This window comes from Oryctolagus cuniculus, chromosome 3 (assembly GCF_964237555.1).
Source record: "Oryctolagus cuniculus chromosome 3, mOryCun1.1, whole genome shotgun sequence".
NCBI lineage: Eukaryota > Metazoa > Chordata > Mammalia > Lagomorpha > Leporidae > Oryctolagus > Oryctolagus cuniculus.
Genome location: NC_091434.1, coordinates 9,287,172 through 9,314,917, shown reverse-complemented (window position 1 = coordinate 9,314,917; position 27,746 = coordinate 9,287,172). Strand labels below are relative to the sequence as shown.

Below are 27,746 nucleotides of genomic sequence, written 5' to 3'. Positions count from 1 at the left end.
ACAGGGAAGGATGTCTGTGACCTGCTGACAAATACCCACTGAGCAAGGTACACAACACTGTGCTCACTGCAATCACTCTTTAAGAATTTGTACAAGAAACCTAACCAGCAGAACTGCAAGAGGAATACACACACTCAGACAACACATGCTCACACATACATAAACACACATGGTGATCTGGGAAGAATGTGCCAAACTCTTGAGCTGTTCTATGAGTTGAATAGGTGTGGGTGAGGACAGGTGAGTGACACACTCCCAATTTTCAGTGTGTAAACCCCTACATTGTTAGGTCTTGCTTCTTACAATGAGTACTCCATCACCCCAAAGTCCTACTTCATCCCAACTCTCTCTCCATCCCCAGATCCTGCCTCACCCTGAATCCCCACCCAGTGGCAGACACTGGCATCAGGATGAGAAAGAAGAAACACGATGCCAATTTTGCACATTATTTGATCAAAACAAAAAAGTAACTTCATGTTTGCTTATTAAGCTGCATCCAGTCATATCAGAACATTCGCTGGAGAAGCCCTTGCTGCTCCAAAGAGGTTTGAAACTAAGTGAGCTAAGCAATAAGTCCAGCTGGGTGGGTGCCATGGATGTGTGTGGACACACTGACCACTGTAGTCTCCTACCACTCACTCCATGTACAGCAAAGAGTACAAAGCACAACGTAACATCCAACAATACCCCATACTGACAAAGGAATGCTAAAGACGTGCCTCACTGTGGAGAACAGTGCTCCCGGAACTTGGGCTAGTTGAACTTACATCAACAAAAGGAAATTAACATAAATGGGAGGATTAGGTGCTTTTCTACAACAGCTCGCATAGTTTCTCCCAGATTTTCCATATGTCACTTAACATGAACACCCAGCACATTGCCAGCCCACGCTCGGTAAATACTTGAGGGATCATTTTTGAAACACTCAGGCCTCTACTTGACCAAGAGTATCATTTTCCTAGAACGAAACGGGTAAAATGTGAAAGCAGAAGGATTCTAACATCCGAAAGCAAGCCAAGGGACGTGATGTTTATCCCCGTGTGAACTTCCTCCTCCCATTCTCTGATTATATAAAGTACAGAGCGTTGGAATCAAATGAGATCTTGAAGTCACCTTGTCCAACAGCTGAACAGCGTGCTGTTTAATGGTCCTTAATTAGTGTGTATTCTACAGAGAGACGACACAATAACTATTGAGGATGCAACCCATACCGGCGAGGCAGACGCATGTGAAATTGCTCCCATCTTGCTTCTCAGTGGCATCAATGCAGCTCCCATTGTTCTGGCAGGGTTTCCTCTGGCAAGCATCAAACTCTTCACAGAAAGTGCCCACGTACTGGTCCTCGCAGGTGCAGGAAAACGTAGCCTAAGATACAAAAGCAGCGTATGTTACCTAGGTTCTCTAAATCATGCTTGGCTGTGAGCTCAAAGTAACAAAGGACCTCCAGTGCCTATAATGACACCAACACTGAGACATTAAACCCTACCAGTCAGGGCATCATCAGGTTAAGATAATAGATTCATGAGAAATAGCATGTGTTTCTCTGGTTTAATCTCATACACATATCTTTATATTCATATTCTTTTTTCCCAAACATTTTTAATCATCTTAAAATAGGGAGAACAACTCATTTTTAAGCTAAAAATGAAATTTCACTGACCTGAGATAGAAATGGTAATTTTGCTAGACAGATAAACTGCACTACCACCATTAATTTAAATGTCACTCTAACTAACGAAAACCCATCAGCATAGACAGCGTATGCAACAGAAATGTCACCAAATGTCCCACTCAGAGCACAGAATTCACTAAGTCACTCTCAAACAGCCTTATGCAGACTACCTGAGAGAAAGGGAAAATAAGAACAGCATCATCCAAGCAACCATTCTCTGGTTTATTATATTAACATTACCTTGGTAAGAGACCATAACAAAGAACTGAACGGGATTTGAAGTTTCATTTCTGAGAGGGTTATAAACAATCCAAATAGGACCAAACCTTCCTGCTCCCCTCTTTATGCCTGCTCGTGGTAATGGCATGTCTGGAAAAAAACAATCTGGCTCCAAAGCCCGTTTCAAACAGTGTAAATCACAATAGGACATTCCCATGAAGAGGACAGGAGGGGAGGCAAAGCACAAGGTATAATAAACCTCATTCCTTAAAACAAAGTCTAAACAAAACTGAGAAAACCTTTCCAAACCCCCTTCCCAAACCCCTCACATCATGGCTTTCTCGAGCACATTAGCAGAGATCTGGATCAGAAGCAGAACAGCTAGGGCTTGAACTGGTTTTCCAGTGTGGGATGCCAGTGTCACAAGTGGTGACTTAACCCACTGTAGTGCAACGGCAGTCCCAACCCTGTACTTAGAGACAGGCAGGTGTGTCTGCACATTTGGACAGGCATTCAATTTCTACTGTGCAGCCCCTCATCCATCCCACCATCCTGGCCCTTCATCTTAGACAGAGGCTCCACCCTCCTCTCCAGGTATCATCAGCTCAGGTTGCCACCCAGTACCTCCATCAGCACAACCCTGCACCTACCTAAAGAGGAAGTTTTCACCCAGTCTTCTCTGTAATATGTGCTTGTCTCTATCCAGCTTTATGGTTCTGGTGTATGTACTGACCAATTTACTAATGCATATTTTGATTTTTATGTAAATATTGATAATGAGATATTTTCCTCATCCTATTCTTGCAAAACCCATTATTCTTCCAAGGATTATTCCAGAACTTTAGGTTCTTGGTACAGTTGTCACACTGAGCTTTCATTAGGGGTTAGAGGTTTCAGTTGATTCTCAGCTTTTCCAGGAAACACAAAGCCAAAAAGGAAAAAATTGAGCCTATATCAATTGCAAATAATGATAATGTCACCATCACCTCTCCAGTTCTCAAGGTGTCATCGGTGGATCTCCCAGACTGAGTCTGACCTCAGTTGGTTGTTTATAAAATTAACCACCAAGTAGAATATAGAATAATTGCTGAATTTTATCAAATGCCATTTTAGCTTCCATAGAAATTATCTGTCGGTTCCATCCATGACAAACTGACTGATCATTACATGAATTGAATGTCTAGATTTCCAAGTACTGACTCAACCTTATGTTCCTAGAAGGAACGCTCACTTAGGTCACTATACATGATGGTTTTAATATGAGCTGGATTCTATTTGTAGCAATACTTCTAGCACCTTCCATTTAACCTCCCCCTCCCCTCTCCTCCCAACAGACTCCATTTCTAAGGAAAAATGTTCTCTTGCCCTGAGAATTCATCTCACACCATAAGAACTTGCTCTTGGCCAGTGCCCCGGCTCAATTGGCTAATCCTCCACCTAGCGCCACCGGCACACCAGGTTCTAGTCCCGGTCGGGGCGCCGGATTCTGTCCCGGTTGCCCCTCTTCCAGGCCAGCTCTCTGCTGTGGCCCAGGAAGGCAGTGGAGGATGGCCCAAGTACTTGGGCCCTGCACCCCATGGGAGACCAGGAGAAGCACCTGGCTCCTGGCTTCGGATCAGCGTGGTGCGCCAGCCGCAGCGCGCCAGCTGTGGCAGCCATTGGAGGATGAACCAACGGCAAAAGGAAGACCTTTCTCTCTGTCTCTCTCTCTCACTATCCACTCTGCCTGTCAGAAGAAAAAAAAAAAAAACTTGCTCCTGGTAATGAGTGACTGAAGTGAGGAAGGTTCCTGACCTCAGGTAATCAATCAAGGGGCCAGACAATGACATACAACATTTAGCTTGCCCGAACTCCCAGCCTTCAGACAGGTGTGTTCTTTTCGTTACAGAGTATGGCTTTTTTAAAAGGAAATATGACAAGTGATTATGATCTTCATAACTAAGTATCCTTTAGTTGAAGAATGCATTCTTCAGCTGTAGCTTAGAAACCTGAACAATTTGGAAAACCATCTTTCTTCTTAATGATAACATCCCCTCCTCTTCCCCAGCTCAGCTTCAGTTGCAGCTACATTTTCTGCCCTGAGTTTTTCTCGTTCTCCAAGTTCTCTGTGATAAATGGAAACACCTCTGCATTCCAGCAATGGGCTGATCACAGATCTGGTTTTCCACGATGTAAAAACTTTCTTACTGTTGTATGAGATCCAGGGTTGTTAGAAAGGTTCCCTTTTATTTTTTTTTATCTTTTATTTAATGAATATAAATTTCCAAAGTACGACTCATGTGTTACAATGGCTTCCCCCCCATACCGTCCCTCCCACCCACAACCCTCCCCTTTCCCACTCCCTCTCCCCTTCCATTCACATCAAGATTCATTTTCGATGATCTTAATATACAGAAGATCAGCTTAGTATACATTAAGTAAGTATTTCAACAGTTTGCTCCCACACAGAAACATAAAGTGAAAAATAATAGATGATTTTTTTAAAATGATGATGAAATCAGATCAGACCTATTGTCATGTTTAATCCCAGTGAGAGTCAAGTTGGGAATTGATAATTTTTTTTTTTTTACAGAAGATCAGTTTAGTGTACATTAAGTAAAGATTTCAATCGTTTGCACCCCCATAGAAACACAAAGTAAAATATACTGTTTGAGTACTCGTTATAGCATTAAGCCTCAGTGTACAGCACGTTAAGGACAGAGATCCTACATGAGGAGGAAGTGCACAGTGACTCCTGTTGTTGACTTTACAAATTGACACTCCTGTTTATGGCATCAGTAATCTCCCTATGCACCAGTTATGAGTTTCCAAGGCTATGGAAGCCCCTTGAGTTCTCCAACTCTTATCTTGTTTAGACACGGTCATAGTCAAAGTGGAGGTTAAATAGGAAACTCCTTTTCCTAAAACTATCTTCTAAGGAAAATCTTGTCTTTGTTTAAATGTACAACAGAGAATACATCTGGTATTTGCAAACATTGTGCCTGGAGACCCTTGTGCAGCCAAAGACTTGTGACTGCCTATGAAATGTGAATGCTGTGCACACCCAATCCATAGAATTCCAAAGTGGATCTCCAGGTCGCCATGATAAACTACTGTGTATCACTGGTCTTTGCAGCTGTCCTCTAAAATTTACTTGGTTTGTAGCCAGGCATTCTGTATTGCAGATAAATTTCCTTAGCTACTTGAGGGACACATTTTGTATATAATTCATCTAGTGAGTTTCATGGAAAATATGTTGCTTCTGAAAATAAATTATTCAAATCTCCAAATCGATATCTTCGAGTTAACGTTGAGTGAATTTAAAGCTAAAACAGAAGCTACATATTTTATCTTGCTTTATTTTAAGCAAGAACCTTGAAAGAAATGAAGAAATGCCACAACAATTGCTTTTGGCAAAGCAAAACACTGAGTTGATTCTTAAACTTTGATGAATGAGGAAGGACATTACCAAATGTTTATATATCCATGACCATATAATTTTGGTTAAGTCTTGTGTATACTTTATCATGTCATCCATGAAGTCAGATTTCTTCCTAGCTCTGTTCCTAGAACCAAGAGTTTTCCTAAGCTATTAAAAGGTGTTTTGACAGTTTCAAGACTGTTGACTTATAAGAGATCATGAAAGCTTGTTATAGGAAACTATATTTGTTGCATTTTTCAAGAAAACTGTGTTTGGCCACTGAAAGTTGTAAACTATTACACTAACTTGGAGAAATTTAATCCACTGCCCATTATATCAGCAATCTAGGTCAAGTAATGCCAGCAGCATAAGGGAAAACTAGACACCTTTAAAATTAGCTTATCCAATTCACAGAGAGATACTTCCTTGTAAAATTATCATATAGGTATATGTAAAAGTATGCTTCAGGTAAAATGAGAAAGTGATCTTCAGAGATTAATTTTAAAACCAATACAGAATCTTAATTTTCCTCATCAGTTTGAAGTCAAATATTCCATTAGTACATTAATGAAACTTTCTCAGACAGTAGGAGGGAGCTTACTTTGAAAACTTCGAGGTTAAAAATTTTTCAGTCATACACGCATTTAAGTTTTCACTAATTCAACAAATATTCACTGAGCATTTATTACATTCCAGGAAATTTTCTAGGAGCTGGTGTCTTAAAAATGAACAAGACACAGGGCCAGCACTGTGGCTTACTGGGTTAAAGCCCTGGCCTGCCACACTGGCATCCCAAATGGGTGCTGGTTCAAGTCCCTGCTAATGGGCCTGGGAAAGCAGTGGAGGACGGCCCAAGTCCTTGGACCCCTGCACCCACATAGGAGACTCTGAAGAAGCTCCTGGCTCCTGCCTTCAGATTGGCTCAGCTATGGCCACTGCGGCCACCTGGGCAGTGAACCAGTAGATGGAAAACTTCTTTCTCTCTTCTGTCTCTACCTCTTCCTGTAACTCTGTCTTCCAAATAAATAAAATATATCTTTTTAAAAGATTAACAAGACTCTCTCTCTCTCTCTCATTATATTTTAGTGGGGGTGAATGATGACAAACAAAATGAACAAGTAAATAGTAAACAGTGTAGTGAGTTAGGTGAGGAACCCATGGGGAAAAGCAGAGAAGGGGAATAGAAGTGATGTGGCACTGGGTTTTGGAGGGCATAATTTTAAGCAGGGCATAGGGAGAAGGTGAGAATTGGGCAAAGACCTGATGGGGGTATCTGGGGAAGATATTCCTGGTGAAGGAACAGGCCATGCAGAGACTTCAGGGTAGGACATACCTACCGCATTCAAGAAATATCTAGGAGAGCGGCAAGATGGCGGAATAGGAAGGGAGCACACTGATAGTCCAGGAAGAAACAGTTTAATAGAAGTGGAGATACTGCAGATTCAATGAAGAGTAGGGGAAGAAACAGCAGAGGAAACTCTTCCGGAACTAGTGATTCACAGTGGACCTGCGTGGAGAGCGTGGGAGCCCACAGTTCGGGACACCAGCAGCAGAATCAACACCTCGCTGGAATGTGAGGTGAGCCGAACCTCAATAGCCCAAGACACTGGCAGGCAAGCGGAAAGAGGAGACTAGAGGAACAAGGCTTGAAACCCCATGGGGAAAAGTTCACCAGGCTAACTAGAAGAGAGAGGGGAAAAAAAAAACTGACCGATACGGACATGAGTTTCTCTCCGCTCACCTCTCAAAGGCGAGCAACTTAAAGAGCAGGTGCCATTTTGGACATATGTCATAAGCAGGGCGACCTCAGGTCTGCACCAGCCCTCAGCCAAGCAGAAAAACCTGACTCTGGGGGGGTGAAATAACAGGAGATTAGGACATAGTGAATGTGTGGTACTAATGAACCGAGACTGTGAAAAAAGACCGTCGGGGAGAGAACTCACAGAATTCACATGAGTACTCTCCAGAGACGCTACAATTCGGTAACTTGGCAACCCAGTGGGAGACTACAGGAGAATTTGAGCCCACACTGAGGGCAGAACAGATTCCCTGTGTGGTCCTTGGGAAAGAGCTTCAGATCTCTGGCTCCTGTGGGTATATCATTTGCCTGCTAACTACCTCCAATTCCGTTCAGCTGTGCAGAATTACTTCCCTTCAGAAAGAAAGAAAGAAAGAAAGAAAGAAAGAAAGAAAGAAAGAAAGAAAGAAAGAAAGAAAGAAAGAAAAGAAAAGAAAAGAAAAGAAAAGAAAAGAAAAGAAAAGAAAAGAAAAGAAAAGAAAAGAAAAGAAAAGAAAAGAAAAGAAAAGAAAAGAAAAGAAAAGAAAAGAAAAGAAAAGAAAAGAGAGATTTACCACGCCTAACCTGAGTGAGCCACCTTTGGCACACCCTTAACCCTGAGGAACCAAACAGAGCTCTCAGGGCACACCCATCTCAAGCCTCTAAGGCTCCATCAAAAGCAGACAGTCCACTAATACAGTCATAGTAAAACAAGAAAAAACACCATGGCGAGGAAAGAGAATCCAAAGATATCTCCATAATGCCAAGAAACAAACACAAAAACCAAGGAAACAAGAACAAGGACGACATTATGACACCCCCAAATGAACAAGACACCCCAAGCCAAGATTATGAAAATGATGAGATGGAAGAAATGCAAGATACGGATTTCAAAAAATTTATGATAAGAACAATTAGAAGTTTTCAAAAACAAATGCGTGAGGTACGAAATTCCTTACTGGACAGGATAGAAAATCTCCTTCAAGAAAATGAAATCCTAAGGAGGAATCAAAATGAAACGCAGGAACTAGTAGAACAGGAAATTATGATAGTGAAGAGAAATCAAAATGAAATGAAAAACTCAATAGATCAAATGACAAACACATTAGAGAGCCTTAAAAACAGAGTCAGTGAAACAGAAGAGAGAATATGGGACTTAGAAGACAGAGAACAGGAAAGGATACAGTCAGACCAAAGAAAAGAAGAGGAAATTAGAAATCTAAAACATATTGTCGGGAATCTTCAGGATACTATTAAAAAACGAACATTTGAGTTCTAGGAGTTCCTGAAGGCATGGAGAGGGAGAAAGGATTAGAAGGCCTTTTTAGGGAGATACTAGCAGAGAACTTTCCAGGTTTGGAGAAGGATAGAGAAATCCTAGTACAGCAAGCTCATAGAACCCCTAGTAAACACAACCAAAAGAGATCCTCACCACGACACGTTGTAATTAAACTCTCCACAGTGAAACATAAAGAAAAGATCCTAAAATGTGCAAGAGAGAAACGTCAGATTACTCTCAGAGGATCTCCAATCAGACTCACAGCTGACTTCTCATCAGAAACCCTACAAGCTAGGAGGGAATGGCGAGATATAGCCCAGGTACTAAGAGAGAAAAACTGCCAGCCCAGAATATTATATCCTGCAAAGCTATCATTTGTGAATGAAGGTGAAATAAAGACTTTTCACAGCAAACAGAAATTTTTTTTTTTGCTCTCTACAAGAAACTTACTTTATTTTTTTTTATCTTTTATTTAATGAATATAAATTTCCAAAGTACGACTCATGTGTTACAATGGCTTCCCCCCCCATACCGTCCCTCCCACCCACAACCCTCCCCTTTCCCACTCCCTCTCCCCTTCCATTCACATCAAGATTCATTTTCGATTATCTTAATATACAGAAGATCAGCTTAGTATACATTAAGTAAGGATTTCAACAGTTTGCTCCCACACAGAAACATAAAGTGAAAAATAATAGATGATTTTTTTTAAATGATGATGAAATCAGATCAGACCTATTGTCATGTTTAATCCCAGTGAGAGTCAAGTTGGGAATTGATAATTTTTTTTTTTACAGAAGATCAGTTTAGTGTACATTAAGTAAAGATTTCAATCGTTTGCACCCCCATAGAAACACAAAGTGAAATATACTGTTTGAGTACTCGTTATAGCATTAAGCCTCAGTGTACAGCACGTTAAGGACAGAGATCCTACATGAGGAGGAAGTGCACAGTGACTCCTGTTGTTGACTTTACAAATTGACACTCCTGTTTATGGCATCAGTAATCTCCCTATGCACCAGTTATGAGTTTCCAAGGCTATGGAAGCCCCTTGAGTTCTCCAACTCTTATCTTGTTTAGACACGGTCATAGTCAAAGTGGAGGTTCTCTCCTCCCTTCAGAGAAAGGCACCTCCCTCTTTGAAGACCTGTTCTTTCCACTGGGATCTCACTCACAGAGATCTTTAGCAAACAGAAATTGAAAGAATTTGTCGCCACTCATCCAGCCCTGCAAAAGATGCTTAAAGATGTGTTCCACACAAAAAAACAGAAACACGGTCATCAATATGAAAGAAGGTAAAGGAAGGAAACCTCACAGCAAAAGATCACAGGGAATTCAAAGCATATATTTGAAAATATCTTTAGGCAAATGGCAGGGCAAAGCCATTACTTATCAGTAGTGACATTGAACGTTAATGGCCTGAACTGTCCTGTTAAAAGACACCGATTGGTTGATTGGGTTAAGGAACAAAACCCATCTATTTGCTGCTTACAAGAAACACATCTTTCCAACAAAGATGCATGCAGACTGAAAGTGAAAGGTTGGAAAAAGATATACCATGCCAACAGAAATGAAAAAAGAGTGGGCGTAGCCATCTTAATATCGGACAACATAAACTTTAACACAAAAACTGTTAAGAGAGACAAAGAGGGGCACTATATAATGATTAAGGGATCAATTCAACAGGAAGATATAATGATTATCAATGTATATGCACCTAATTACAGGGCACCGGTTTATTTAAAAGATTTGTTAAGGGACTTAAAGGGAGACTTAGACTCCAATACAATAGTACTGGGGGACTTCAATACTCCACTCTCAGAAATAGACAGATCAACAGGACAGAAGTTCAACAAGGAGACAGTAGATTTAAATGACACTATAGCCCAAATGGATCTAACAGATATCTACAGAACTTTTCATCCTACACAGAAAGCATTTACATTCTTCTCAGAAGTACATGGAACCTTCTCTAGGATTGACCACATACTAGGCCATAAAACAAGTCTCAGCAAATTCAAAAGAATTAGAATCATATGATGCAGCTTCTCAGACCATAAAGGAATGAAGTTGGAAATTAGCAACTCAGGACTCACTAGAGAATACGCAAACACATGGAGATTGATTAACATGCTCCTGAATGAACAATGGGTCATAGAAGAAATTAAAAGAGAAATCAAAAATTTTCTGGAAGTAAATGAGGATAACAGCACAACATACCAAAACTTATGGGATGCAGTAAAAGCAGTATTAAGAGGAAAGCTTTTATCAGTAGGTGCCTACATCAAGAAATTGGAAAGGCACCAAATAAATGAGCTTTCACTGCATCTCAAAGATCTAGAAAATCTTCAGCAAACCAGACCCAAATCTAGTAGGAGAAGAGAAATAATTAAAATCAGAGAAGAAAAAAATAGGATTGAATAAAAAAAAAAATTACAAAAAATCAGCCAAACGAGGAGCTGGTTTTCTGAAAAAATAAACAAAATTGACACCCCATTGGCCCAACTAACTAAAAAATGAAGAGAAAAGACCCAAATCAATAAAATCAGAGATGAAAAAGGAAATGTAACAATAGACACCACAGAAATAATAAGAAGCATCAGAAATTACTACAAGGACTTGTATGCCAGAAAACAGGGAAACCTATCAGAAATGGATAGATTCCTGGACTCATGCAACCTACCTAAATTGAACCAGGAAGACATAGAAAGCCTAAACAGACCCATAACTGAGACAGAAATTGAAACACTAATAAAGGCCCTCCCAACAAAGAAAAGCCCAGGACCAGACGGAGTCACTGCTGAATTCTACCAGACATTCAAAGAAGAACTAACTCCAATTCTTCTCAAACTATTCAGAACAATCGAAGAAGAGGGAATCCTCCCAAATTCTTTCTATGAAGCCAGCATCACCTTAATTCCTAAGCCGGAAAAAGATGCAGCATTGAAAGAGAATTACAGACCAGTATCCCTGATGAACATAGATGCAAAAATCCTCAATAAAATTCTCGCCAATAGAATGCAACAACACATCAGAAAGATCATCCACCCAGACCAAGTGGGATTTATCCCTAGTATGCAGGGATGGTTTAATGTGCACAAAACTATCAATGTGATACACCACATTAACAGACTGCAGAAGAGAAACCATATGATTATCTCAATAGACACCGAGAAAGCATTTGATAAAATACAACACCCTTTCATGATGAAAACTCTAAGCAAACTGGGTATGGAAGGAACACTCCTCAATACAATCAAAGCAATTTATGAAAAACCCACAGCCAACATCCTATTGAATGGGGAAAAGCTGGAAGCATTTCCACTGTGATCTGGTACCAGACAGGGATGCCCACTCTCATCACTGCTATTCAATATAGTTCTCGAAGCTTTAGCCAGAGCTATTAGGCAAGAAAAAGAAATTAAAGGGATACAATTGGGAAGGAAGAAGTCAAATTATCCCTCTTTGCAAATATGATTCTCTATTTAGGGGATCCAAAGAACTCTACTAAGAGACTATTGCAACTCATAGAAGAGTTTGGCAAAGTAGCAGAATATAAAATCAATGCACAAAAATCAACAGCCTTTGTATACACAGGCAATGCCACGGATGAGGAAGAACTTCTAAGATCAATCCCATTCACAATAGCTACAAAAACAATCAAATACCTTGGAATAAACTTAACCAAGGACATTAAAGATCTCTACGATGAGAATTACAAAACCTTAAAGAAAGAAATGGAAGAGGATACCAAAAAATGGAAAATCTTCCATGCTCATGGATTGGAAGAATCAATATCATCAAAATGCCCATTCTCCCAAAAGCAATTTATACATTCAATGCAATAGCTATCAAGATACCGAAGACCTTCTTCTCAGATCTGGAAAAAATGATGCTGAAATTCATATGGAGTCACAGGAGACCTCGAATAGCTAAAGCAATCTTGTATAACAAAAACAAAGCTGGAGGCATCACAATACCAGATTTCAGGACATACTACAGGGCAGTTGTTATCAAAACAGCATGGTACTGGTACAGAAACAGATGGATAGACCAATGGAACAGAATAGAAACACCAGAAATTAATCCAAACATCTACAGCCAACTTGATCAAGAATCTAAACCCAATCCCTGCAGTAAGGATAGTCTATTCAATAAATGGTGCTGGGAAAACTAGATTTCCATGTGCAGAATCATGAAGCAAGACCCCTACCTTTAACCTTACACAAAAATTCACTCAACATGGATTAAAGACTTAAATCTATGACCCAACACCATCAAATTATTAGAGAGTATTGTAGAAACCCTGCAAGACATTGGTACCGGAAAAGACTTCCTAGAAAAGACCCTGGAGGCACAGGCAGTCAAAACCAAAATTAACTATTGGGATTGCATCAAATTGAGAAGTTTCTGTACTGCAAAAGAAACAGTCAGGAGAGTGAAGAGGCAACTGACAGAATGGGAAAAAATATTTGCAAACTATGCAACAGATAAAGGGTTGATAACCAGAATCTACAAAGAAATCAAGAAACTCCACAACATCAAAACAAACAACTCACTTAAGATTTGGGCCAAGGACCTCAATAGACATTTTTTTTATTTTTTGACAGGCAGAGTGGACAGTGAGAGAAAGAGACAGAGAAAGGTCTTCCTTTTGCTGTTGGTTCACCCTCCAATGGCTGCCGTGGCCGGCACACTGTGGCCGGCGCACCATGCTGATCCAATGGCAGGAGCCAGGTACTTCTCCTGGTCTCCCATGGGGTGCAGGGCCCAAGGACTTGGGCCATCCTCCACTGCACTCCCTGGCCACAGCAGAGAGCTGGCCTGGAAGAGGGGCAACCGGTACAGAATCTGCCGCCCCAACTGGGTCTAGAACCCGGTGTGCCGGTGCCACAAGGCAGAAGATTAGCCTAGTGAGCCGCAACACCGGCCCAATAGACATTTTTAAAAGAGAAAATCCAAATGGCCAACAGACACATGAAAAAATGTTCAAGATCACTAGCAATCAGCGAAATATAAATCAAAACCACAATGAAGTTTCACCTCACCCTGGTTAGAATGGCTCACATTCAGAAATCTACCAACAACAGATGCTGGCGAGGATGTGGGGAAAAAGGGACACTAACCCACTGTTGGTGGGAATGCAAGCTGGTTAAGCCACTATGGAAGTCAGTCTGGAGATTCCTCAGAAACCTGTATATAACCCTACCATACAACCCAGCCATCCCACTCCTTGGAATTTACCCAAAGGATATGAAATTGGCAAACACAAAAGCTGTCTGCATCTTAATGTTTATTGCAGCTCAATTCACAATAGCTAAGACCTGGAGTCAACCCAAATGCCCATCAACAGTAGACTGGATAAAGAAATTATGGGACATGTACTCTATAGAATACTGTACAGCAGTCAAAAACAACGAAACCCGGTCATTTGCAACAAGATGGAGGAATCTGGAAAACATTATGCTCAGTGAATTAAGCCAGTCCCAAAGGGACAAATATCATATGTTCTCCCTGATTGCCAACAACTAACAGCACCAAAGGGGAAACCTGTTGAAGTGAAATGGACACTATGAGAAACAGTGACTTGATCAGCTCTTGTCCTGACTGTTGATGTACAATGTAATACTTTATCCATTTTAGGATTTTTTTGTTTTGTTCTAGTACTATTGGTTGAACTCTGTAATTAACACAAAATTATTCTTAGGTGTTTAAATTTTAACTGATCCCTGTTAAATATAAGAGTGGAATAAGAGAGGGAGGAGATGTACAATTTGGGACATGCTCAATCGGACTTGCCCCAAATGGTGGAGTTAGAAACATGCCAGGGGATTCCAATACAATCCCATCAAGGTGGCATGTACCAAGGCCATCTCACTAGTCCAAGTGATCAATTTCAGTTCACAATTGATCACACTGATAGGTCTAAAAGTCAAAGGGATCACATAAACAAGACTAGTGTCTGCTAATACTAACTGATAGAATGAAAAATGGAGAGAACGATCCATCATGGGAAGCAGGATACACAGCAGACTCATAGAATGGCAGATGTCCTAAATAGTACTCTGGCCTCAGAATCAGCCCTTAAGGCGTGTGGATCTGGCTGAAGAGCCCATGAGAGTATTTTAGGCATGAAAGCCAAGACACTCTGGAAAAAAAAAAAAAAAAAAAAAAAGAAGACCTAAATGAAAGATCTCTGCGAGTGAGATCCCATTGGAAAGAAGGGGGCATCAAAGAAGGAGGTACCTTTCTCTGAAGGGAGGAGAGAACTTCCACTTTGACTATGATCTTGTCTGAATAAGATCGAAGTCGGCGAACTCAAAAGGCTTCCATAGCCTTGACAACTCAGGACTAGAGCCTAGGGAGATTACTGACGCCATAAACAAGAGTGTCACATTGTTAAGTCAACAACAGGAGTCATTGTGTACTTACTCCTCATGTGGTATCTGTCCTTAATGTGTTGTCCAATGTGAAGTAATGCTATAACTAGTACTGAAACAGTATTTTACACTTCGTGTTTCTGTGGGGGTGCAAACTGATGAAATCTTTACTTAATATATACTGAATCGATCTTCTGTACATAAAGATAATTGAAAATGAATCTTGATGTGAATGGAATGGGAGAGGGAGAGGGAGCGGGAGATGGGAGGGGTGTGAGTGGGAGGGAAATTATGGGTGAGGGAAGCCATTGTAATCCATAAACTGTACTTTGGAAATTTATATTTACTAAATAAATAAAGGCCTTCAAAGGAGATACCAAAAAGTGTTTCCCCTGATGCATAAAAATAAGCACAGAAACACAGAAATATGAACAAGGAAGACAGTATGACTCCTGCAAAAAACACAGTAATACTTCAATAGTACACTGTGAAGACAAGGAGATTGACTACATGACTGAAAAGGATTTGAAAAAAAAAAAATACTGTAAGATTGCTCAAAAACACAGAGAACCAATTACTTGAATTAAGGAAATCTGTACATGACATGAATGAGAAATTCTTCAGGGAGGCAAAGATATTAAAGAAAAATCAAACTGAAATATTAGAAATCGAGAATTCAGTATGTCAAATAAAAAAGTGGAAAGTCTTAACAACAGACTTGGTGAGGCCGGAAAAAAAGAATATCATAGCTAGAAGACAAATCTTTGGAAATATCTCAGATAAAAAAAAAAAAGAAAAATTAGGAAAACTGAAAGAAGTGATCAGGATTATGGGATACTATCAACCAAAAATACGTATTTAGGAGTTCCTAAAGGAATGGGAAAATGCACTAGCATGGAAGACTTAGTGGAATAATAGCACAAAATTTCTCTAATTTGAAGAAATACAGACACCCACGTATAAGAATCCCACAGAACCCTGAATAAATACTACCAGAAAAGATCTTCACCATGACATATTATAGTCAAAAAAATCAATAGCAGGGGCCGGCACTGTGGCATAGCAGGTGAGGCCACCACCTGCAGTGCCGGCATCCCATAAGGGCACCGGTTTGAGTCCCAGCTGCTCTAATTCTGATGCAGCTCTCTGCTACAGCCTGGGATAGCAGTAGAAAACGGCCCAAGGATTTGGACCACTGCACGCACGTAGGAGACCCTGAGGAAGCTCCTGGCTCCTGGCTTCAGATCAGCACACCTACAGCCGTTGCGGCCATCTGGGGAGTGAACCAGCGGATAGTAGATCTGTCTGTCTGTCTGTCTCTCTCTGGCTCTGCCTCTGCCTCTCTGTAACTCTACCTTCCAAATAAATAAATAAATCTTGTAAAAAATCAATAGCATTTGTATATATAAACAATCCCAAGGCTGAGAAAGAACTTGCAAGATCAGTCCCATTCACATTCACAATAGCTACAAAAAATTTAAATTCCTTGGAATATATTAACCAACAATGTGAAAGTTCTCTACAATGAAAATTACAAAGCATTAAGGGAAGAAACAGAAAAAGATATTAAAAATTGGAAAAATCTTCCATGTAGTGGATTCAAAGAATTTATATCAGCAAAATATACACACTACCCAAAGCAATTTACACATTCAATGCAATCCCAATCCAAATACCAAGGACATTCTTCCCCGATCTAGGAAAAAAATGATGTTAAAATTCATATGGAAACACAAGAGATCACGAATAGCTAAAGCAATCTTAAACAATAAAAAACAACGCCAGAGGCATAACAATACCAGATTTCAAGACATGCTGTAAGGTAGTTATAATCAAAACAGCCTGGTACTGGCATAAAAACAGACATGTGGACCAACAGACCAGAATTGAAACCCCAGAAATTAATCAACACATCCACAACTGATCTTAGACAAATGAATTAAAATAATTCCCAGGAGAAAGGATAGTATCTTCAACAAACGGTGCTGGAAAAATTGGATCTACACACAGTAATATGAAAGAATTCTCCTACCTGAGACCCTGCACAAAAATCAACTCACAATGAATCAAGGATCTAAATCAAAGGCCTGACACCATCAAATTACTAGAGGAAAACACAGGGGAAACACTGAAAGACGTTGGCATAGACAAAGATTTCTTGGATGAGACCCCAGAAGCGCATGCAGAAAAAGCAAAAACAGACAAATGGGATTACATCAAGCCAAGGAGCTTCTGTGTAGCAAAGGCAACACTCAACAAAATGAAGAGGAATACAGATCCCAGATGGCTGAATAGGGACTAGCCACATTAACCTGAGCTGCTCTGGGATGTGAAAAGAACACAGGAGTGACTAGATTTCCAGGGGTCTGAGTGACAGCAATTTTCAGTGAAGAAGCAAAAAAAGAAAAACAATGGGGCCAGCACCGTGGCTCACTAGGCTAACCCTCTGCCTGTGGCGCTGGTACCGCAGGTTCTAGTCCCAGTCGGGGCACCAGATTCTGTCCCGGTTGCCCCTCTTCCAGACCAGCTCTCTGCTGTGGCCCTGGAGTGCAGTGGAGGATGGCCCAGGTGTTTGGGCCCTGCAGCTGCATGGGAGACCAGGAGGAAGCACCTGGCTCCTGGCTTTGGATCGGCACAGCACGCCAGCCATAGCGGCCATTTAGGGGGTGAACCAATGGAAGGAAGGCCTTTCTCTCTGTCTCTCTCTCACACTGTCTAACTCTGCCTGTCAAAAAAAAAAAAAAAAAAAAAAAGAAGAAGAAGAAAGAAAGAAAAACAATGAAGACTCCATGGGACAAAGGGAGAGAAGACAGAGACACTGCCACAGCCAGTTATACAGCACAGCCTGCTTCTGGCTGTGAGCTGCCATCTCAGCCCGCCAAGGCAGGAAGAGATTGTCAGGCACCACGCCACATGTAGTTTTAGCTGAGAGGGAATTGCACAGTGACCCACCGATTTTGACTTCAGCCTGGAGAGCTGACAGGTGTGAGCAGCTGCAGGACTTGGAGCAAGGAAGCTGCCTTGATCCTTCCCTCCCCCACTCCCACAGAGCAGCGCACCTCTGTTCTGCTCCTACGAGCACCATGGTCAGGTCAGGGCAACCTGGGGGCAAAGACAGATCCCCTGCACCCTGCAACTGTGGAGTCTGTGAGCATTAGCCCCAGAGCTACGTGGACACACTCTACTTGAGACAAGGGGATTCACCTTCGCTTCTGGGGGCTAACACCAGAAGCAGCCCATTAAAAAATCTAATCCCACTTGAGAGATCTGGGTAATGGCCCACTATAGCCTGCAACACCAGCATGAGCTCTAATTCATTCTAAATTTCTCAGTCCACCAGAATCTACCCAGTGGGCACAGGGAAGAACCTGCTACATTCCACCTCTCTTAACTCATACCCTCCAGAGCAAAATCTACTGAATTCCTTGTAGTCACCCTGTAGGGCTGGAACAGGGTTCAGTTCACATCCCCTAGTCCTAGGAACAGGGCTGTTGGTATTATTAGCCACAGCACTAATTGAACTCTCTTGGCAGGACCTGAGGAAGTATCCACCTGTATCACAGTACGAGAGCCATAAGCCCCAGCATTACTCAGCCTTGCCAGTGGGACCAGGGGCAGCCAAGAACAAGGCCCAAGGTAACACATTCGACCATCAGACTGACATTGAACTCTCTGTGGACCAAAGATACACACCCAAAGAAGCCCTTATTGATCTCAAAGCCATACTTCTATACCTAGGACCTGGAGCACACTAGACCACTCTGTCACTCATAGACACAGTTGACATTGAAAAATATAAAAGGAGTCACTCAGAGACTACAGTCCTGTGATCACCTAGAACCAAAGCCAATGCAACAAGCCAAGTGATAACCAGCATTCCAGCTAAATCATAAACTCTTTCACAATAAAACCTACTCCATAAAGAAGAAAGAGCAAGTACACCAGATGAGCAGATGTCAAGATAGGGACAACAGGAGACATAAAGAAGCAAGGTAGCACGATGCCTCCAAAAGAACACAGTACTCCTCCAGAATTAGATCCCGAACTGAAGGAAATCTATGAATTGTTAGGGGAAAATGTAGGGGAGACATGCCAAGACATAGGAGTAGGGGATGACTTCTTGTCAAGAGCCCCAAAGCACAGGTAACAAAAGCAAAACTAAACAGATTGGACTATGCTAACCTCAGAAACTTTCACACAGCAAAGGAAATGAAGAGACATGGGAAAAAATGGTTGCAAGCCACCTATCTGACAAAGGATTAATATCCCGAATATATCAACAACTTAAAAAACTCCACAACAACAACAACAAAAAACAACCAATCCAGTTGAGAAATAGGCAAAGGACTTCAGTAGACAGTTCTCAAAAGAACAAATACAAATGGCCAAAAATATATGAAGAATGCTCAACATCACTAGCCATCAGAGAAATGCAAATCCAAACCACAATGAGATATCACCTTACCCCTGTGAGAATGGCTAAAATCCAAAACAGAGAGTAGCAAATGCTGGCAGGATAAGGACAAAGGGGACACTTAGACACTGTTGGTGAGAATGTAAATTAGTGCAGCCACTGTGGAAGCAGTGTGGAGATTTCTTTAAAAACTAGAAAAAGACTTGCCCTATGATCCGGCAATCCCACAACTGGGTATATACCCAAAAGACGTGAACACAATGTATCAAAGAGAACTGCACCACCATGTTTATAGCAGCACTGTTCACAATTTGATGTCCCTCTTCAGTTTATTGGATAAAGGAAGTGTGATATATATACCCAATGAAATATTATTCGCTATAAAAAATGAAATTCAACCATTTGCAACAAAGTGGACACAACTGGAGGCTATAATGTTGAGTGAAATGAGCCAGACCTAGAAAGACAAATGCTGCATGTTCTCTCTAAAACTTAAAAACACAGAAATAAATGTCTGTCTATATCAGTATTGCTGCAAATACAGTTATGTAAAACTTTGCTTTATACTTTCGTCAAATCAGTGGTTAAGAATGTTACACTACTACAGTTTTAATGATCTGTGATTACTTAAAAATTTACTGTACATTGGTGAAATGGTCATTTTCCATTCAATTACTGTTTATAGCCATTGTCCATATTCCCACTAAACTAGGGTCTTTTTGCTTCTTACTTGACTAACTTCTTACTTGGTGAAGTATTAAGCCTTTTTACTGTAATGTAATTTTAAATATGTTATCTCAAAAACTAAAAAAGGAGAAAAGGAAGGAAAGTGGAAGGGAAGGAAGGAGAAGGGGAGGGAATATCATTTTATTATTAGAATTGTATCTATAAATCACATTGAATCTGCTAAAAACTAATTAAAATTAAAATTAAAAAATTAAAAATAAAGAGGAAACTGACAGAGTTGGAGAAAATATTTGCAAACTATGCACCTGATAAAGGATTAATATCCATAATATTTAATGAGCTCAAGAAACTCAGCAACAACAAAACAAACAATACAGTTAAGAAGTGGACAATGGACATGGACAGACATTTTTCAAAGGATGAAATACAAATGGCCAACAACACATGAAAAGGTGCGCCCGGGAAACTGCAAATAAACACTGCAATGAGGGGGCCCAGCGCTATGGCGTAGTGGGTGAAGCTGCTGCCTGCAGTGCTACATTCCATATGGGTGCCATTTCGAGTTCTGGCTGCTCCACTTCCAATCCAGCTCTCTGCTGTGGCCTGGGAAAACAGTGGAAGATGGCCCAAGTCCTTGGGCCCCTGCACCCACGTGGGAGACCTGGAGGAGGCTCCTGGCTTCTGGCTTCAGATCGGCACAGTTCTGGCCGTTGCAGTCATCTGGGGAGTGAACCAGCGGGTGGAAGACCTCTCTCTCTGCCTCTCCTTCTTTCTCTGTGTAACTCTGACTTTCAAATATAAATAAATAAATCTTTAAAAGAAAAACTACAATTAGGTTTCACCTCATCCCAGTTAGAATGGCTATCATCCAAAAATCAAAAAATAACAAATACTGGAAACAACGTGGAGGAAAGGGTGCCAGTGGGAACATCAACTTGTACACCCATTACAGAAGACAGCCTGGAGAGTCCTCGAAAATCTGAAAATAGATCTCCCCTATGACCTGCCATTCCACTACTGGGGATTTACCCAAAGGAAAAGAAATCAGAATATCAAAGATTTATCTGTACCTCCTTGTTTACAGCAGCTCAATTCACAATAGCTAAATTAAGGAGTCAACTCAGAGGCCCATCGATTAATGACAGGATAAACAAAATGTGGTATACATACATGATAGAATACTATAAAAAAAAGGATGGAATTCTGTCTTTTGCAACAAAATAGATGTAACTGGAGACCACCATGCTTAATTAAATAAGCCAGATCCAAAATGATAAATACCATATGTTCTCACTGATTTATGATAGCTAATAGAGAGAACACAAAAAACCTGGATGTATGACTGAAATTGACATCTTATGATTTGGCTATTGTTTATAGGCCTTTGTTGCATGCCTGTGGAACAGTGGTCTTTCTACTTCTACTTTTTACTTGTTGAATACTATATTTAGTGAAATATTAAGCCTTTGATTATAAAGAAAACTGAAAATGTTATCACAAAATTTAAAAGAAATGGAGAAGGGCCGGCACCACGGCTCACTAGGCTAATCCTCTGCCTGCAGCACTGGCACCCCGGGTTCTAGTCCCGGTTGGGGCGCCAGATTCTGTCCCGGTTGCCCCTCTTCCAATCCAGCTCTCTGCTGTGGCCCAGGAGTGCAGTGGAGGATGGCCCAAGTGCTTGGGCCCTGCACCCGCATGGGAGAGTAGGAGGAAGCACCTGGCTCCTGGCTTCGGATTGGTGCAGCACGCCAGCCACAGCGCACAGCCCGCAGCGTGCCGGCCGTAGCAGCCATTTGGGGGGTGAACCAACGGAAAAGGAAGACCTTTCTCTCTCTCTCTCTAACTCTGCCTGTCAGAAAGAAAGAAAGAAAGAAAGAAAGAAAGAAAGAAAGAAAGAAAGAAAGAAAGAAAGAAGAAAGGAAGGAGGAGGAAGGAAGGGAAGTATTCTTATATTCTTAGAATTGTGTCTTTGAAATACATGAAACTTGTTCTGTTGACATTAATAAAATATATTAAAACTTTCTGATTAACACTTCATGAGTGTATACATTTGTGGGCTGTATGTGTCTCCTATCTCAACCAAAGTCCAGTGGAAGGTTCCATATATGTGAAGAAGCGTACCTGTGTAGAATTTGAGCCTTCGTCCCCATAGACAGGGTTTTTCTTTACAACCAAATCAAGCTCAACCATCAGAAAGCTGAGTCCTGGACCATATTCTCTTGTTCCCCTGAGAAATGTTTTCACTGAGTTTCCATTTCACTCAACAGTCTCAACTAAATATTTCAGGACCCTGTAAGAAACATCCCTATTAAACCTATTGCATTTACAATGAGGATGTTGTTGGGAACATTTTAGACACAGACATATGAAGTCTTCCTGCCTCCCCAAAAAAACAACTTATTAAAGGCAAACTCTTAACCCAGTCTGGCCTGGACATTAGGGGGAAAAAAAGCTCTAGAAACCAGCATTGGGATCTGAGAGCACCCTAGACAACCTCTTAAAGGTGGCCACCACAGTCTTTTATGAAAGAGACCAGGAGGGGAGCCAACAGCAGGAGCAAGGGAACCAGAGGAAGGGTCACTGCTGGTGACCCCTCAGCTCCAGTGAGCCCTCCCAAACGCTCTCATTGCAAAGGCAGTGGACACCTTGCCAAGGACATCAAAAAAGACCCCCAGGCCCATGTCCTATCTGCAGAGGCTATCATTAGAGATCCGACTGCCCCAAGGCCAAGAACTCTGGGGTCAGGCATTTCCGATAGATCTCCCACTCCGCACTGAAGGGCCCAGGGCTCTCCTTACTGGCTCTAGTGATGTATCAGGTCAGTACCCAAGATCCCGAGTGGTTTTCACAGTGGAAGGAAAGCCTACAAATTTCCTTCTGGACACTGTTCCAGCAACTGAAAAAGGTGTCTCAGGAGCCCCTCGAGTTAGCTACTTCGCGCAGCTTTCGCGCTGTGTCTGGAATGATCTAATATGCACTCACTCTTCCTGGTTAAACCAGAGAGCCCGGCACCTTTACTAGGTAGAACTCTCCCAGCCCAGAGGAAGACACGTTTGTGCTTGGGTTTGCTGGTCAAACAAGTTATGCTTGTGTTAGATTTTTAAGAAATGTTTCCAAATACATGTACTCTTGTCTTAAAATTTATAGAAGGCATTGGACCTTTTGGTAAATGTTTTCATAAGTTGTTATTTGACAACTGAAATTGCCAAATTTTCACTTGCTGTTAAGTAACTGAGAGTGAGTAACCTGAGAGGCCTGCCTAGGGCCCTCATTTCTCCTCTATTCTCTGCAAGATGGGAAACTGACTACTCTGAAGGACTCTCCATCAGGAAGTACAATTTGGATGTATTTATAAAAGAAATGCCTAATCTTTTTCTGTAATAATGCTCGGCCACATAGAAGAAATAAATAACCCAGCCAAAAAATATGAGAGCTTACATTCCATGATTTTACAGCTAGGTTGATTTTGCCATGGGCACAGTAAACAGGCAAAACCTCCCTTTTCCAACCGAACTAAGGGAGAGAGAAAGTTTTACCAATGACTTCAACATTTGTAGACAGTCTGGATAAGGTGTCAATCATGTTAGATCTTAGTTAGAAGGACATAGCTCTCCTCCTGGGCACTGTTGGGGGCAGCCTCTCGTGGGACCGCAGTGCCAGCTGCTGGAACCCCGTCTTGACTGCAGGTCTCTACTCCATCCCTACTCAGCTGGAAGATGCCACAGCAGTTGTCGCCCTAACCCCTGTCAACAACCAGGGTTTCCATAAGCAGGGGGGGAATGCAGGAGCTCGAGACTAAAAGCAGGCCAGACTAATGCCATCCCACAGCCCCGTGCCAGAGCCTTCCCCACAATAAACAGAACCAGGGTGGACGCCCCTCGTAACAAATACTCACCATCAATGACAAGACCTAGGTTTAGATAAAAACAAGCTAGAAAGGGCTGCATTAACGCTGCTCCCTGCCTTCCCAGCAACTAATGTATAATCACCCCCTTTGTTCCTTGGAGACAACGTGTTAAAGACATACAAATACTCCTAGACTGCGAGACCTCAGTGGCTTGGTCTCTCTTTCTACCAGCCTTTCCCATCGTACCGCTCTGAGCGTCTCTTTTCTTGCTTACATAAAACTTCACATTTACTCTCAAAAGAAAAAAAATCACTCATTCAAGTGACGCTGGTTGTGTCGGTCTTGAAAACTGATGTTTTGTCCTCATGGACAAGACAAATCCCCTGACTGTCCATTTCTTTCCCTTCTGATCTGGCGGCGGTAAACTCCAAGTCTATTTGAAGTTCAGCTTTAACAACTTGATGACAGTTCTGTGACCTATGTATTTCCATTTTCCACCTTGGTTATTGCCTTCCAATTTATTTACTAAATGACTCTGGCTCACGTTTGGGTACTTCTCTATTTTGATGCTATATGAAAGCAGGAGTCTAAAGCCTCCTCACATGGTCCACAAGGCTTGAGGACCTGGCCCTAACCTACATTTTGGTCTCATTCTCTATATTTTCACCTTTCACTCAAGCCTAGCTATCAGTGAACACATTTTCCCAAGAAATAACTGACGAGCTTTTTTCTTTCTTTTCTTTAAGAATCGCAGTTTGGAGCCAGCATGACGGTACAGTGGTTAAGCTGCTGCTTATGAAACCAGCATCCCATATGAGCTCCGGTTCAAGTGCCGGCTGCTCCACTTCCAATCTAACTTCCTGCTAATGTGCCTGGGAAAGAAGCAGAAAGAAGTCCTGGCCAACCACGTGGGAGACCAGAGTGGAGTTCCTGACTCCTGGCTTTAGCCTGGCTCTGCCTTGGCTGTTGCGGGCATTTGGGAGATGAGCAAGTGGATGGGAGCTCCTTCTCTCTCTCTTACCCCCTTCCCTCTTTCTCTATCTTTGTGTATGTGTCACTCTTTCAAATAAAATCTTTTTTAAAAAAATGAATCAGGGGGCTGGCATTGTGGCACAGTGGGTTAATGCCCTGGCCTGAAGTGCCGGCATCCCATATGGGTACCGGTTCTAGTCCCAGCTGCTCCTCTTCCCATCCAGCTCTCTGCTGTGGCCTGGGAAGGCAGTAGAAGATGGCCCAAGTCCTTGGGCCCCTGCACCCCCGTGGGAGACCCGGAAGAAGCTCCTGGCTCCTGGCTTCAGATCGGTGCAACTCCAACCGTTGAGGCCATCTGGGGAGTGAACCATCGGATGGAAGACTTCTCTCTCTCTCTCTCTCTGCCTCTCCTCTTTCTGTGTAACTCTGACTTTCAAATAAATAAATAAATCTTTTAAAAAATGAATCAGGACTTACAATTATAAAATTATATTTTACTATTTCCCTTAAAGTATATAGAAAATATATTTATTTCTTTTTTAGGTCCTAGTAATGTTGGTTTGAACAACAAAAAATAAAATCCCAGCTGACTAGACAGTGTATTTCATTGCTTAAAAAGACTGCTTGCATGGAATTATCTCATTAATCTTCACTGAATCGGCCAAGGGTGTAGCACTAGATTTATTTTATGAATTGAGAATAGACCCACAGAGACATCAAATTGCTGAAGGTGACCCAGATGTTGGGGATAATGAGGTCAAGGCTTAAATTCCTGTGTCTGATTTCAAGTCCTGCTCTGTTCACAGCTGCATTTGTCTTCTCATCATCACGATGGCCATGAATGATGGGTGCTGGCAGGGACACCTTAGCTGAACATCCAGACTTTGTGGTCTCCTGCTGTCCCCCTGCCTGGGACACTGCACTCCTTCACTCTGCATCATTGCCTGGCCTTTGGGTTCACTGAGTCTAATTCCCTACAGTTTCCAGAATATTATCAAATATATTCAAATAAGGTATCAAAATAAAATAAAACTACTCTTGCTGGTGGTTGAAAGTATCTTGTATGTAAGACGCCTAATCATTCATGAACACATTTAGGAACTTTGGGCTATTCTGACAGATTGGGGGGCCCTTGAGGTCGGGAGTTTTAGTCACTCACATGCAATGGGTATTCACTGAACTAAGCTGGCTCTATAATAGGCTGCTTACAAGCAGACTCTACAGGACTGAGCATTTGGCTCAGCTGTTAGGATGTCCACACCCCATAGTGGAGTACTTGAGTTCAATACCCAACCCTGGCTTCTGACTCCAATTTCCCATCCATGTAGGTCCTAGGAGGCAGCAGGGGATGGCTCCTGAAGTTACGTTCCTTCCTCCCACGTGGGAGACCTGGACCAAGCCCCTAGCTCCAGGTTTGGTCCTCCCTGGCCCCCTGCCCACTGTGGGCACTTGGAGCAAGAAGAAGCAGATAAGATTCTCTCTCTCTCTCTCTCTCTCTCTCTCTCTCTGCCTCTTGAAGAAATGAATACATCTTTAAGGAAAAACAAAGTATACTTACAAGGGAGTTCTATGCAAGTGTTGTAGGCAGGCATATAGTATAAAATTGATCAGGTTTGTGACCTGGAAGGTCATGCCTTCACCACGCCCCTATGTGACCTCATGCCCCTATCTGACCACACCTGCATGCCCACCTGCCAATCAGGCTAATTAACCACTCCCCTTTGGAAGTGGATTAAAGGCCTGGAACACAGTGGGCCTGGCCCATTTTTTGGCCTTTTGCCTCTTTTGCCATTGTGGGTCCTTGCTGCCCTGTGCCTTTGGGGCACATGGTCTTCGGGCCTCCCGCCCCATGCTTTCTGGCCAACATGCTCCTCCATGTGGCTGGCTCCTGGTGCTCAGTATGAATCCAGGTTTCCCTCTCTTTTAGTAGGGCCCTCACTCTCCAATGCATTTCTCTCACTGAACAAAAAGCTTAAAACTTATCATGCTGCCTCATTCATTTGTGCCAGTATTCAGAATTCTTCTCTGAATATTAGGCAAAAACCCATGATGCTTATTAATATTCCAAAATTTATTAATAAACACACAGTAATATAACTGGTACCCCATATTCCAATAATACAAGTACAGGGTCTTCGCCCACTTCCTTGGCTGTCCTGATGATCTTGGGTTTTGTTAAAATAGCATCATAGCCACTCACACATTCTTTGACCACATGTTCGTGCTAAGGGTGATAACTGGCCTTTGGATAACCGGAACAGGACTAGGAGGGCAATCTTAAGCCAAAAGGTGACTAAGGGGCTCCAAAACCTCTGAAATGGGATGAAGATGATGCAAGCCACTCCTTGCTGAAGGACTCTCCAGGCCAAATTTGCTCTCTGTCATGAGCCAGCCCCATTCCAGACAACAGCTGGGTTTTTCACAGTTAACTGTGCAAACATCTGCAAGGTCAAACCTCTGGCTAATGACTTGCCAAATTACTCCCCGTGCTTTTATATCTGCCTGAATTTTCCATAATAAAAAGTATTGTTTTGATTTTGCGAGCCTGGCTCAGTACCAAGACAGGAAGGCTGAAACTTGGAGACGAGAGCATCCAGCTCCTCCCTGGGGGATCTGCTATCGAATGCCAGGCAGAACGCCACGCGCACATCGCTGAGCCCCTGTATTCAAAGCCCTACTCCAGAGACGGGTTTCCCGTGAGTGCCTGCAGGAGTTCTGCTTGCCCTCAGGGACGGGCATGTGTTCTCCTTGTGGTCACCATGCATCACAGAGCGGACCAGGTTCGCCTTTAAATAACCCAGGCTGCTTGAAGAGAAGGCTCCGGCCTGGCTGGGCCAAGAGAAGCTTGGCTGCCTCTCAGCTTCCCCAGTGTGCCGGGGTCAGGAGGAGGGCACACTCAGCCCCAGGCCTCGGCTGGAAGAGTGAAAAATTCAGAAGACCTCTCTGAACCAGTCCTCCATCGCTGGCAGCAGCATCAAGAAGTAGAGTCTGTTTCCTAATGCTGGAAGGTTCTGGAATCTTCGTACGCCTCGCTGGTGGAGGAGTTCCAAGAGCTATTGTCCGTGAAGGTGATTGCCTCTTGCCAAGTGTTCACTTTAA

At 42.2% G+C, this 27,746-nt stretch overlaps 1 protein-coding gene across 1 annotated transcript in view; it reads right to left on the bottom strand.

The window, feature by feature from the left end:
- The window catches only part of DNER (delta/notch like EGF repeat containing), a 426,443-nt gene that overhangs the window by 155,958 nt on the left and 242,739 nt on the right, over nucleotides 1-27,746 (bottom strand). The window contains exon 6 of the mRNA XM_008259280.3: nucleotides 1,212-1,365. Coding sequence (XP_008257502.2) covers nucleotides 1,212-1,365 — 154 coding nt within the window. The remainder of the gene's footprint in view (nucleotides 1-1,211; nucleotides 1,366-27,746) is intronic.